The sequence below is a fragment of the Pan paniscus genome, chromosome 9, assembly GCF_029289425.2.
Source record: "Pan paniscus chromosome 9, NHGRI_mPanPan1-v2.0_pri, whole genome shotgun sequence".
Taxonomy (NCBI): domain Eukaryota; kingdom Metazoa; phylum Chordata; class Mammalia; order Primates; family Hominidae; genus Pan; species Pan paniscus.
Genome location: NC_073258.2, coordinates 129766436 through 129781640, shown reverse-complemented (window position 1 = coordinate 129781640; position 15205 = coordinate 129766436). Strand labels below are relative to the sequence as shown.

Sequence of the window (15205 nt, the reverse complement as noted above, 5' to 3'; positions counted from 1 at the left end):
CTTGTAAGGTATGTGTATGCTGCTCCAGGAGTATGTGCACAGCTGCCTGCTATAGGGGTGGCCGGGCGGGGCGGGGCGGGGGGGTATAGGGAGCTGTTATTTTCTTAAGTGCCGATGTTGACCAAAATGAACTACAGTTTCCCATCCAAGCCTTCCCTTGGAAGTAGCAGACCTTCAGTAGATACCAGAGTTGTCAAAATAGTTATCCACCGGACAGATTCTGCCAGTGCAGTTATTGTCTAGGTGGAAAGATCGATTCCTGGTGAGTCTGCCATTTTTCCAGAATCTTCTCTTTCTCGTGTGCTTTTGTGTGTTGTTTGCCTGTTGAACTGTATTTTAGAATCCCAATGATATTTAATTTACATTCTCTTTCTTACTATTTTTATATCTGGCCCAATTCTGTGTCTGCTTTATTTTACCCTTGCCTCTCATGACCATGTGTCACATTTGCTTGCTTATCTGTGTGTTTTGTAATTCTTTAATGTGAAATATATAAGAAACAGCTGGGACTGAAGTCAGTAAACTTACCTCCAGGAAAGGGCTTATCTCTTCTTCTTTCAGTCTGTTGAAGTGAGGTGCTGCATCAGGCTGATCTGTATTTGATATAGATCTGGTCTTTTATGACAGCTTTACTTTGATTGAGTTTATCACTACTTTAAATATTTTGAAGTTAAGGTTCTGAGATTTCTTTCACAAGGAAAATTGAAGAGTGGTGAGATGCTGAAGATATCTTTGTGCTTTGCTATGAAGCCCAAATCTTCTGAGCTGAGGGAGAACATGTTCTCTTTCTCTGCTTTGCAGCCTGGATGCTTATTCTCTTGTCTGTCCAGTTCTTTCCCCCAGTGTTTTGTGCCTCTGGAGAGCACTCTTCCCCTTGCCCTATGCAAGAGCTTTGAGGGTAGCTGTGAAGGCCTGAAGTTTCTCCCAGCTTTTCTGTGCCACCTCCATCCTTCAGTTGTTGAGTGTCCTGAGTGCCTTCAGAGGGATATCTTCCAGTTCTCCTTTCCTCTGTTTCACTGCCCTGCTCCCAGTCAAGGGAGGTTAGCTGCCTTGTGCTTGGGGAGGCTTCCCATACTTCACAGGTTCATTCTCTCAGTTCTCTTCCTCTCCTGCAGCCTTGGTTTACTCACCCGATATCCCTGGTGAGTACCTGTGGGAATCAGTTGATGGGTGAGTGTCAACTCTCTGCTACAGAGAGTTGTAATTTTAGTTTATCACTTTAGTGATTACACTACAGTGTAATTTTAGTTTATCACTTTAGTTTATATGCAGTTACTCAAGGTTTGGCTGGCTTCTTCTTACCCTGTCTAACATAGATTCTTTTTTCTCTTGTATCTCTGCCAGGCGTCCAAGCACATCTTTGAGTCACTTCTGTCTCATGAAAGTGTTGTCACTTTCTGAAAACTAGTTCATGTAGGTTTCTTTTCACCCTTAATTATTTTATTTCTTTTTTAAACTATGCTTTTGTCATTAACCTGGCTTTTTTGGGCTAATGGGAAAATGATTGTTATCTTGTGAACAACTTCTACTTAATATTTGAAGTTTAAAAAAATACTTTGTGATACCGCTTACCTCAATAGAGAATATATCTTCATCAACCTTGTACTTCATATAGTATGAATTATAATGGTACATTACATTTATTAAGTATTAGTTACCTGGGTGGACACTGTCCATGCATCATCTCATTTAATACCCACAAACTTGAGAATACATGATATTATATCATCCTCATTTTCCAGTTGAGAGCCTAAGCAGGTAGGTCAATATTACATAGCGAATTATAAACACATTTGAACTCAGGGTTGTCCATCTCTGGGACCGCGTTTGCAAATTGACGTCCAAAGATGGGGCAGGTGTGTAACATAAGTGAGTAAAGCAAGTGGGGTATAAGAAAAATAACAAAGCAAGTAGCATGATGAATGACAATTAATACTCAGCCTAGATACTGGCAAAAAACTACAGGGTAGTCAGTTCTATGACAAACTTTCTTGGGGAATATACACCACATTTAAAGGTGATGGTCATTTCTCAGCTGTAGCTAGTTGTTGCCCGTGTGAGAATGTAGGTCCAATCTTCCCAATTTTCTGATTTTTCAGTAGAAGCCAGAAATCTGCATTTTTCACATGAAACCTCTTAGCTTCTACATGTCGGTAGCTGGTTTAAATAAAACTAAAATCCAGCGTGCAGACCTACATGGTGAATTTTTTTTTGAAATTTTAAATTTCAAATCTTTGTGGATACAGAGTAGGTTTATATATTTATAAGGTATATGAGATGTTTTCATACAGGCATGCAATGTGTAATAATAGCATCATGGAAAATGGGGTGTCCATCCTTCAAGCATTTATCCTTTGTGTTACAGACAATCTAGTTATACTATTTTAGTCAGTTTAAACTGTACAATTATTATTAACTATAGTCACCTTGTTGTGCTATCAAATACTAGGTCTTTTTCATTCTTTCTATTTATTTTGTACCCATTAACCATCCCCACCTCCTCCCCACCCCACTACATGGTGATTTTGAAATTAAACATGTCCATAGGCCCAACCTGTTATCTGCAGCCAGTTTTTAATCTATGTAATAAGGTCTGAACTCTTTTAAACTATTATGTCATACTATCTCTCAGTGCTTAGTTTCATGTATGTACTAAATAGATTAAGGAAGTGAAGACCCTTATACGTAAGCTACACAGATACAGATATATATTTTATCTGAAACACCAAGTCCTTCATTCATCTGCCTTAAGCAATGAAGTTCTCATATAAGATATGTCTCACATTAAGCTGATGCTCACCCGGAGATGATGCTCCAGGTATTATGAATGCTTAGTTTATTCTCGTTTACTAATCATGACTTTCTTTCCCCCTCTTCTTTTTTTTTCTGTGATGTAGCTTTCACTTTCAGAAGAGCAGAATGAAGTAATGAAAAATGGCTGTGAATCTAAAGAGCTGGTCTACCTCGTGCAGATTGCTTGTCAGGTGATTTTGTGAATGTATTCTCCATTTCATATGAAGTTAAGAATTAGGTTGAGTGATGATTAAATTTCTTTCTATAACGTGATTTGCCTAAAGGATATAATCCACAGAAAAATACTTATATAATACTGAAATGAGATTGTGCAATAATGACTATTGTAAGAAAATAAATGGTATTATTTTCAAACAGAAATAAGTGTATTCATACAATACTGCATGGAATGTAGAGTTGAGCATTGCAACTTGCATGTCTCCTCTTTGCACTTTTAGAAAGTTCCTAAGGCTTTTGACACTTATGAGTAAATAACAATGACTGTGGTAATCAAGATTTTTTGTTTCATTCTTTAATCTATACCCTTAAGTGAAAATACTTTTATTAAGACTAAAGGAAAGATATTTATTGATCACTACATTAAATGATTCAGCTATTGATCACATATTATGGCAAAAGAGTAGATTATGTTATCTCTGCTTCAGATGCACACTTTTTCTAACTGAGACATTAAGTTTCTCTTCGGTGTAACAATAGGATATGTGCATGTTTTTGTAGCTTGTTATTTCTTGACTTTTAATATTGGAACTTTTTTGAAGGTAATGACCATGACTTGTTCTTAATGAGACTTAAAATATGTCATTTGTAGCATTGATTATTTCCCCCATCATGTAAGCACTTAGTATAGTTCTTTTATTCACTTATTCTACATTCTTTGAGCTTTTTGCCTACTGGTGAATTAGTCATTGTAAAGAAAGCATTTAGGAGGAAAGCTTTCTTCTATACAAAGTTTTCAGCTATCTTTGGGAGAGAGTAAGATATGGGCATTTATATTTTTTCTCAAAAAGTATTAATCATGTACCTGAAGCTAAATGATCCAAAAAAGTCCAATGCTTTCATCGTGTGTGATATACTGAAGTTTTTAGTTGTGGTCACCTTAAGGAAAACTTACCAGAATTAAGTGCGTTTCTTTTTAGGTGTCAGAGTATAGGATTGGAAATCAAATTTTAGCTTGTATATAAATAAGTAAGATGGCCAAATTCACGTATTGTTTATATATGTTTTATTGCATGTCACCTCGGCTTCTTTGAGAATGTAGGGAAGCTCTTAATTACTAAGTTTCATGTCATATTTCATAAAATGCTTCCATTTGGTGAGTTAATTTTTAAGTGAAAATATTGAGTGCATTTATGATAAGTGATTACTAATAGATGGATGAAAATCATATCTTTTTTATCTAGAGTACATCGTTGGTATGTCAGGAATGAATTTCTTAATCCCTCTACAACCTAAGACATTTTAGCATCTCTTTTTTCTCACTGTTAATTTCCATATGCTTCGAGAATGCAAATGTTCTTTTTCTTATGAACAAAGCATAACATGAAAAAAATTTTAAAAAATCTGTGCTGTTTTTTAAAATGACCTTCAGAAGGCAAGCATGGTATTTTGGTACCAAATATTATAACGTATAATTGTTACTTGATTGTATATTCACGTACAGTATTAGTGACCTAGATAGATAGTTCGTTTCCTGGTATAAGTATCTTGTCAAGCTTCTTAAAAAATTTCATACTACTTGGTATACCATTTGTTATATCAAAGTAGTAATTTAGTGCATTGTAATAATGCATTTGCACCTGTTCTTTGCCTCATTGTATGTAATCATTGATATATTCCCATGGCTTACTCCTGTATTCTTGCCATATTGTGTTAGCCATAACCCATATTAGCCTAGAATCATACTTTTTTATAACTAAGAGAGAAAAAGACATACAATTAGACCCTCTAATTTTGCAAGTGAGGAAACTGAGGTCCAAATTACTGAAGTTGGTGTCCTAAGCTATACTGAGTGTTAGCAGTGGGGTCTACAAGGATTTCAGTTTCTTGACTGCCACCTTTTTCTGCGTCTATTTCACTCTATAACAAATTTGAGAAACTGCTTAATCTTCAGATAAGACCACCATTATACACTGATGTAATCTGTTTCGGCGGCTACTTATTTACAAATTTTATATCTCTGTCAGTTTCTACTTTTTAATAATATCACTTGATGTTCTTTTTATTTAACCAAAATTCTTGGTCCTTCATCTTAACCCTTTCTTCTCTTGTTCTGTTAGCTTATAAAAGTGACAGATTGATTGGCTGTGATCTTTTTTCTTTCTGTAAGTTAAGTGATACTGATTTCTTTCAGTCTTATCTTGGAAACTTTGAAATGTGTCTGTGCCTGCCCTTAAAAGTTTTTATTTCTTTCTAAATTGTGAGCCCAGAAATGTAAACTGTCTTCCAGTTTGCATTTGGAACCTTCAAATCTAGAGCCCCTAAGGGAGCACCCAGGCCAACTGGGGACTGTAATCTTAGTGATAGTAAAAATATTTAAACAGCTGATACAGCATGGACCCAAAGCAATAGAACAGATACTAGTTATACCGATCTCATTTACCCGTATTGGTGTGTCTTAGCTGAATATTAGCCATGGATAAAATGCTTTTTGAGATGTCTTGAATAATAGGTCTGTGATGCTGTGGTGAGCCCACAACTCCCTCCCTTTCGTAGTAATTAATTAGAATTACATGTCGTGCTGCAGATATCCCCTCCCTTATCTTTTTATTCTGTTCTCTGAGTAAACGAACAAAGATGTCTGTTGAGAGAACAAACAGATCAGCTACTGTGGATGAGGAACCTTCTCAAGAAAGTTAATGTATTTAGTTTGAAATTAATGGAAATTAATAAAAATTCTAGTAATCTCAGGAATATGTCACAGTAGATATAAAATTTAATAATTTTAAAAGGCCAAAATTAGGTAAACCCTGACACTAATTATATTGAGCCCCACTACACAGAATAAAACGTTTTGTGAGTTTAACATCAGTGTTACCAGGTCCTAAAAGTATTCTATCTTTTAGTGCTTTATTCTTTAGCAAATAAGCATCAGCTTTTAAATGTTCATTTTAAAATGGCAAATTTAAGCCCAGCTGTGGCGGGCGTTTTTTTCTACCTGTGCTGTAATAAAAGTCTTGTTTTGATCTTTTCCTTCTGTAAATCTAGTTTTGTTGGTATAAGAATAATTGTTGCTTAGTAAAATACTTAGGATTTTAATGTTTCACTGTCAGCTTTATAGTAGTTGATATTAATGGTTCCTATTCAAGTTAAGAGTGTATTAACTACCTTTGTATTTTAAGCAGAATTCATCAATATTTAACAGTTTGATTTTTCTGAAGATCAAGTATTTTATAAATATATACAGTAATCTGAATGCTCTTGTGTCATGGTAGGTGGGGTAATCACTTGGTTTCAGGGGAATGCTTCCTTGCCTCAGAATATCTCCTGTGCTCTAATGTTCTCATGCTTGAAATTCCATCATCAAAAATGCATTCCTTGATATTAAGTAACTCCTTTTCCATTCAGGGCATTAGAAAATGCTGTTAACTACAGGAGTGGGAGTAAATATTAACATTTATAGAACATATGTGCATGAACAAAATGTATAGGCAGATTGCCAGGATTTTTATTTAACCTCATAATGCTTCTGTGAAAGGTAGGTGTCATTTATTCCCATTTCATAGATGAGTAAAGTGCTGTTCATTGATGTTGAGTAACTTGCATACATTTCTGTATTTAGGATAGGGCCAGGCTGAGATTTAAGTCTCTCCCTCTCTCTCTCTTTTCATTGAACTTCATCCATTTAAAAAGATAATTGATAGCATCCATTGTTTTTCAGATAATCCCATGACAAAGGGACTTCCAAGGACATAAGCAAAGACTGTTCTTAGAATGACAGTTATTTCTAAAATTTGTCCATTTCTTTCCATTTTTATTGTTACCAAGCTAGCTCAAGCATGATCTCTTGTTTGGGCTGATGTTTGCATCCTATAATCTATTATAACCTTATAAACTGCCAGAATGGTATAAAATGTAAATCAAATATTGTTAGTATTGTGGTTGAAACTCTTGGATAGATTCCCACTGCATGTAGAGGTAAACCCAAACTGCTTACCGAGGTCTACGAGGGTCCTACACAATCTGGGTCTCCCTGCCTCTTCTACATCATGTCAGGACCATCCCTCCTCACTCCCATGCTGTGGTCACACCAGCTTTCGGGCAGTTTGTAAAAGGGCCTGAGTTCTTTCCTGTACTTTGATCATCCCATGACTCCGTTCACACTGTGCTCTTGCTACATCTGGTAGCTTCCCAGTCTTTAGGACTTGATTTAGATAACACCTCCTTAGAAAGGCTGTTTCTGACCCTACGTGAAGTAGATCCCTCCTTATTTCTTCAGAGTATGAAACTATCATTTTATTTATGTGTTTGTTTACTTTAAAAAGTATTTGTTTTCCTCACTAGAAACAAATTCTAAGAAGTCAAAGGTTTATTGTTTATCATTTCTGTATCGCATCTCTAGTGCTTACTACAGTGCTTAGCACCATGTGAGTGGTCAGTAAATAGCTAGTGAATAAATGAGTGAAAGAAGAACAAATTCTTATCATAGAGATCTGATCCTACATATGTTGGGATATTTTTTTCTCATTCTGCATCCTCAGCCTTATCAAGAATTGTTGATTTTTGTCATGCTTGGATAGTAGTAGTTGGTAGTAATTGGTAGTAATGCTTGCTCTTTTTTTTTTTTTTTTTGACAAGGTCTCTCTCTGTCACCCAGGCTGGAGTACAGTGGCATGATCACAGTTCACTACAGCCTCGACCTCCCAGGCTCAAGTGATCCTCCTGCCTCACCTGGCTAATTTCGTACTTTTTGTAGAGACAAGGTTTTGCTGTGTTGCCCAGGCTGGCCATGAACCAGCTGAAGTGATCCACCTACCTCTGCCTCCCAGAGTGCTGGGATTATAGGCATGAGCCATTGTGCCCAGCTGGTAGCAATAATTACTAAGATGAAAAATTAGCAAATTAAAATTTTGGCAGGAGTATATAAGGAAGAGATTTTGATTTATTCCTTTACAAAGTCATTGAACTTTAAAAATACTCTGATTGTTTATTCAGTCTGTTTGGAAATTGGTTGATCAAGGCTCTATTTTATTGATTGATTGATTGAGAAGGAGTCTCGCTCTGTCACCAGTCTGGAGTGCAGTGGTGTGATCTCGGCTCACTGCAACCTCCAACTCACAGGTTCAAGTGATTCTCCTGCCTCAGCTTCCCGAGTATCTGAGATTACAGACACACGCCACAATGCCCAGCTAATTTTTGTATTTTTAGTAGAGATGGGGTTTCACCATGTTGGCCAAGATGGTCTTGAACTCCTGACCTCATGATCCACCCGCCTTGGCCTCCCAAAGTGCTGGGATTACAGGTGTAAGCCACCGTGCCCAGCCAATCAAGGCTATGTTTTTACATATGAAAGTACTTTACATTTAAAGTTCTTGTTTTATATTTGCTGAAAATACAAAGTATTTACTAGTTTTATAATTTTACTCAGTGAATTTAATGTAGTTTTAGATGATTTGCAAATTATGTGTTAGAGTTTTAATTTTATAAATGGAGATGTATATAAAAGATCAGACTTTTTGCTGGCCTAAAAATATTTTTAAGAAGTTGAAAGAAATCACTTCATGAATATATGAGGAACTACATTTTGAAATCTAATTCCCTGCCTTAACTTTTTGAAGCTCCCGAAGGCGTTTGTGTGGTTAGCAGTTGACACTTATTTTTTTGAGTAACACTACTTAGATGGAAGATGATTATTTTTCAAAAAATTAATAACTTTTTATTTTTCAGACAAGTTTTACATTCACAGCAAAATTGAACAGGAAATATAGAGTTCCCATATGCTCCATGTTTTGACACACATGCAACATCCCCCACTATTGACATCCCACACCACAGTGGTACATTTGTTATCATTGATGAACTTACATTGTTACATCATTATTGCCCAAGTTTATAGTTTACATTAGGGTTTACTCTTGGAGGTGTATATTCTATAGGTTTAGAAAAATGTGTAATGACATGTATCACCAGTATAGTATCATACAGAATAGTATTATAAAAATCCTCCGTATCCCTCCTATTCATCTTTCCCTTTTCTCTAACCCCTGACAACCACTGATCTTTTTACTGTCTCCCTAGTTTTTGCCTTTTCTAAGATATCACATAGTTGGATTCATACAGTATATAGCCATTTGGATTGGCTTCTTTCACTTAGTAATATGCATTTGAATTTCCTACATGTCTTTTTATGGCTTGAGAGTTCATTTCACTTTAGCACTGAAAAATATTCGTTGTCTGGTTATACCACATTTTATGTATTCATTCATCTACTGAAAGACATCTCAGTTGCTTCTAGGTTTTGGCAATTATGAATAAAGTTGCTATAAACATTTGCACGCAGGTTTCTATGTGGACATAAGTTTTCAGTTCATTTGGGTAAACACCAAGGAGCATGATTACAGGATTGCATGGTAAAAGTGTTTTTAGTTTTATAAGAAACTGCCAAACTGCCTTTGAAAGTGACTGTGCCATTTTGCATTCCCAGCAGCAATGAATGAGAGTTCCTGTTGCTCTACATCCTTGCCAGCATTTGTTGTCAGTGTTTTTGGATTTTGGCCATTCTAATATGTTATGTAGTAGCATTTCATTGTTTTAATTTGGAATTCCCTAATGACATATGATGTTGAGCATTTTTATATGCTATTTACCATCTGTATATCTGTCTTTGGTGAGATGTCTGTTCAAATCTTTTGCCTGTTTTTTAATTAGGTTGTTCATTTTCTTACTGTTGAGTTTTATGAATACTTTGTGTATTTTGGTTTACAGTGCTTTATCAGTGTGTCTTTTTTTTTTTTTTTTGAGATGGAGTCTCACTCTGTCGCCCAGGCTGGAGTGCAGTGGCGCAATCTCGGCTCACTGCAAGCTCTGCCTCCCGGGTTCACGCCATTCTCCTGCCTCAGCCTTCCGAGTAGCTGGGACTACAGGCGCCCGCCACCACGCCCGGCTAATTTTTTGTATTTTTAGTAGAGACAGGGTTTCACCGTGCTAGCCAGGATGGTCTTGATCTCCTGACCTTGTGATCCGCCTGCCTTGGCCTCCCAAAGTGCTGGGATTACAGGCGTGAGCCACTGCGCCCGGCCATCAGTGCGTCTTTTGCAAATATTTTCTGTCGATTTATGGCTTATGTTCTCATTCTCTTGACATTGTCTTTTGCAGAGCAGAAGTTTTAAATTTTAATGAAGTCCAGATTATTATTTATCTTTTTCATGGATCATGCCTTTTGTGTTTTTTAAAAATATCATCGCTGTAACTAAGGTCACCTAGATTTTCTCCTTTATTATCTTCTAGGAGTTTTATAGTTCTGTATTTTACATTCATTCAGTCTGTGATCCATTTTGAGTTAATTCTTGTAAAAGGTGTAAGGTCTGTGTCTAGAATCATTTTCTTGTTGCATGTGGATGTCCAGTTGTTCCAACACCCTTTAACAAGTCTGTATCATGTGTCCATTGTATTGCCTTTGTTCCCTAGTCAAATGTCAGTTGACTTTTATATGGGTCTGTTTCTGGGCTCTCTATTCTGCTCCATTGATCAATTTGTCTATTCTTTTGGCAACACCATTCTGTCTTGATTAGTATGGCTTCTTTTTTTGTTTGTTTGTTTGTTTGTTTGTTTTTTCGAGACGGAGTCTTGCGCTGTCGCCAGGCTGGAGTGCAGCGTCGTGATCTCAGCTCACTGCAAGCTCTGCCTCCCGGGTTCACGCCTTTCTGCTGCCTCAGCCTCCCGAGTAGCTGGGACTACAGGCGCCCGCCACCACGCCTGGCTAATTTTTTTGTATTTTTAGTAGCGACAGGGTTTCACCATGTTAGCCAGGATGGTGTCGAGCTCCTGCTGCCCGTCTCAGCCTCCCAAAGTGCTGAGATTACAGGTATGAGCCACCACACCCAGCCTAGTATGGTTTTATTATAAGTCTTGAAGTCTGGTAGTGTCAGCCTTCCAACTTTGTTTTTCTTTTCTTTCAGTGTTGTCTTGGTTTTTCTGGGTCTTTTGCTTCTCCATAATACTTTAGAATCAGTATCAACAAAATAACTTGCTGGGATTTTGACTGGAATTGTATTGAATCTGTAAATCAGGTTTGGAAGAACTGGCATCTTGACAATATTGCCTTCTTATTCATGAACATGCAACATTTCTCCATTTATTTAGGTCTTTGACATCTTTCACCAGAGTTTTGTAGTTTTCCTTATATAGCTGTTATGTATATTTTGTTAGATATATAGCTGTCTGTGTAGTTTGTTTTTTGGGTGCTACTATAAACATTAATATATTTTTAATTTCAAATTCCCCTTGTTTTGTGCTGGCTCATGCCTGTAATCCCAGCACTTTGGGAGGATTAGTAGGAGGAATGCTTGGCGACTGAGGCTAGGAGATTGAGATCAGGGCAACATAGTGAGATCTCATCTCTATAAAAAAATTGAAAATTAGCCATGTGTGGTGGTGTGTGCCTGTGGTCTCAGCTACTTAGGAGGCTGAGGCAAGAGGATCGCTTAAGCCTAGTACATTGAGGCTGTAATGAGGCATGATTGTACCACTGCACTCCAGCCTGGATGACAGAGTGAGACTTTGTCTCTAAAAAAAATAATAATAAAACCAAACAAAATTTCTCTTGCTCATTGCTGGTATGTAGGAAACTGATTAGGTTTTGTATATTAACCTTATATTCTGCAGCCTTGCTATAAATCATTTATTAGTGCCAGGAGTTTTTTGTCAGTTCTTTTGATTTTCTATATAGATAATCCTGTCTTCTGCAAACAAAGTTTTATTCCTTTCCAATCTGTATACCTTGGGTTTCCTTTTCTTATTGTATTAGCTAGGAATTCTGATACTACTTTGAAAAGAATTGATTACGGAACATCATTGCTTTGTTTTTGATCCAAGCGGGAGAGTTTCAAGTTTGTCACCATTAAGTATGATGTTAGCTGTACATTTTTTGTAGATGCTCTTTCTCAAGTTATGGAAGTTCCCTTTATTTCTGGTTTGCTGAGAGTTTTTTATGAATGGGTGATGGATTTTCTTAAATGCTTTTTCTGCGTTTATTGGTGAAATCATGTGATTTTTATTCTTCTTTAGCCTGTTTATGTGATGGATTACATTAGTTGATTTTCAAATGTTGAACCAGCCTTGCATTCCTGGGATAAATCTCACTTGGTAGTGGCATGTAATCGTTTTTATATATTGTTGGATTATAGTTGCTAGTACTTCATTGATGATTTTTGCATGTATGTTCATGAGAGATATTTGTCTGTAGTTTTTTTTTTCTTTTTTCTTAGAATGTCTTTGTCTGGTTTTGGTCTTAGGAAAATGTTGGCCTCCCAGAAGAAGTTAGACACTTCTCTCTGCATCTGTCTTCTGGAAGAGATATAGAGACTTGCTATAATTTCTTTCTTAAATGTTTGGTAAAATTTACCAGTGAATACATCTGGGCTTACTGGTTTCTGTTTTGCAAAGCTATTAACTGTTAATTAGATTTCTTTAAGGCCTATATCTTTTTCTTCTTGTGTGAGTTTTGGTGGATGTATCTTTTTAAAAATTGGCCAGTTTCATCTGTGTTACAAATTCACAGGCATAGAGTTGTTCCTAATATTTTTTATTGTCCTTTTAATGTCCATGTGATCTGTAGTGACGGTCCTTATTCATATGTAATGTTAGTAATTTGTGTATTTCTCTCTCTCTTTTTAAGTTAGTTTCGCTAGCAGCTTCTCAATTTTATTGACATTTTCAAGCAATTCACTTTTGGTTTTGGTAATTTTCGGTTTTCAGTTTTGTTGATTTCTGCTCCAATTTTTAGTATTTATTTTCTTTTCTTTACTTTGAATTTAATTTGCTCTTCTTTTTCTAGTTACCTAAGGTAAAACTTAGATTATTGTTATTAGATGTTTCTTCTTTTCTATTTCAATAGCTTTTTGGGGAAGCGGTGGTGTTTGATTATATGGATAAGTTCTTTAGTGGTGATTTCTGAAATTTTGGTGTACCCATCACCTGAGCAGTGTACACTGTGCACAATGTGTTGTCTTTTATCCCTTCTTCCCATCATCCCCCTGCCAAGTCCCCAAAGTCCATTGTATCATTCTTATGCCTTTGTGTCCTCATAGCTTAGCTCCCACATTGTACGAACATAGAATGTTTGGTTTTCCATTCCTGAGTTATTTCACTTAGAATAATGGTCTTCAACTCCATCCAGGTTGCTGTGAATGCCATTATTTTGTTCCATTTTATGGCTGAGTAGTATTGCACGGTATACCACATTTTCTTTATCTACTCATTGATAAATGGGCATTTGGGCTGCTTCCATTTTTTGCAGTTGCAAATTGTGCTGCTATAAACATGTGTGGGCAAGTGTCCTATAATGACTTACTTTCTTCTGAGTAGATACCCAGTAGTGGGATTGTTGGATCAAAAGGTAGATCTACTTTTAATTCTTCAAGGAATGTCCACACTGTTTTCCATAGTGGTTGTACTAGTTTACATTCTCACCAGTTTTCCCTTTTTACCACATCAATGCCAACATGTTATTTTTTTATTTTTAAATTATGGCCATTCCTGCAGAAGTAAGGAGGTATCACACTGTGGTTTTGATGTGCATTTCCCTGATAATTAGTGATGTTGAGCATTTTTTCATATGTTTGTTGGCCATTTGTATATCTTCTTTTGATAACTGTTTATACCCTTAGCACACTTTGTGGTGGAATTATTTGTTGTTGTTGTTGTTGTTGTTGTTTTGTCTTGCTGATTTATTTGGGTTCCTTGTAGATTCTGGATATCAGTCCTTTGTCTGATGCATAGTTTGTGAAGATTTTGTCTCACTCTGTGGGTTGTTTGTATACTCTGCAGAAGATTTTTAGTTTAAGTCTCATCTGTTTATCTTTGTTTTTGTTTCGTTTGCTTTTGGCTTCTCGGTCATGAAGTCTTTGCCTAAGCCAGTGTCTGGAAGAATTTTTCCAATGTTATCATCCAGAATTTTTGTGGTGTCAGGTCTTAGATTTCAGTCTTTGATTCATCTTGAGTTGATGTTTGTATAAGGTGAGAGATGAGGATCCAGTTTCATTCTTCTACATGTGACTTACCAATTATCCCACCACCATTTGTTGAATAGGGTGTCCTTTCCCCACTTTATGTTTTTGTTTGCTTTGTCAAAGATCAGTTAGCTGTATTTGGCTTTATTTCTGGGTTCTCTGTTGTTCCGTTGGTCTATGTGCCAATTTTTATACCAGTACCATGATGTTTTGGTGACTGTGGCCCTATAGTGTAGTTTGAATTTGGGTAATGTGGTACCTCCAGATTTGTTCTTTTTGCTTAGTCTTGCTTTGGTTATGTGGGCTCTTTTTTGGTTCCATATGAATTTTAGGATTGTTTTTTCTAGTTCTGTGAGAAATGATCATGGTATTTTGATGGGAATTGCATTGAATCTCTAGATTGCTTTTGGCAGTATGGTCATTTTCACCATATTGATTCTACCCATGAGCATGGGATGTGTTTCCATTAGTTTATGTCATCAATGATTTCTTTCGGCAGTGTTTTATAGTTTTTCTTGTAGAGATTTTTCACCTCCTTGGTTAGGTATATTCCTGAGTATTTTATTTATTTATTTGCAACTATTGTAAAAGGGATTAAATTCTTGATTGTATTCTCAGCTTGGTTGCTGTTGGTGTATAGCAGTGCTGTTGATTTGTGTACATTGACTTTGTATCCTGAAACTTTACTAAATTCATTTATCACATCTAAGAGCTTTCTGGATGAGTCTTTAGGGTTTTCTAGGTATACAGTCATATCATTGGTGAACAGCAACAGTTTGACTTCCTCTTTACTGTCTGAATGCCCTTTATTTCACTCTCTTGTCTGATAGTTCTAGCTAGGACTTCCAGTACTATGTTGAATAGAAATGGTGAAAGGAGGCATCCTTGTCTTGTTCCAGTTCTCGGGGGAATACTTTCAACTTTTACCTGTTCAGTATAATGTTTGCTGCGGGTTTGTCATAGATGAGTTTTATAAGGTATGTCCCTTCCATACTGATTTTGCTGAGGGTTTTAATCATAAAGCAATGCTGGATTTTGTCAAATGTTTTTGCTGTGTCTATTGAGATGATTGTGTGACTTTTGTTTTCATGTTTATGTTGTGTATTACATTTATTGACTTGGTTATGTTAAACCACCCCTGCATTCCTGGTATGAAACCCACTTGATCATGGTGTAATATCTTTTTGATATTCTCTTGGATTCAGTTAGCTAGTATTTTGTTGAGG

At 36.3% G+C, this 15205-nt stretch overlaps 1 protein-coding gene across 13 annotated transcripts in view; it reads left to right on the top strand.

Moving 5' to 3' along the window:
* ARHGAP32 (Rho GTPase activating protein 32) overlaps positions 1-15205 on the top strand; it is a 317821-nt gene that overhangs the window by 184975 nt on the left and 117641 nt on the right. For all 13 annotated transcript variants that reach the window (XM_034934048.3, XM_034934045.3, XM_055095088.2 and 10 more), the window contains one exon: positions 2898-2984. In XM_034934048.3, coding sequence (XP_034789939.2) covers positions 2898-2984 — 87 coding nt within the window. The remainder of the gene's footprint in view (positions 1-2897; positions 2985-15205) is intronic.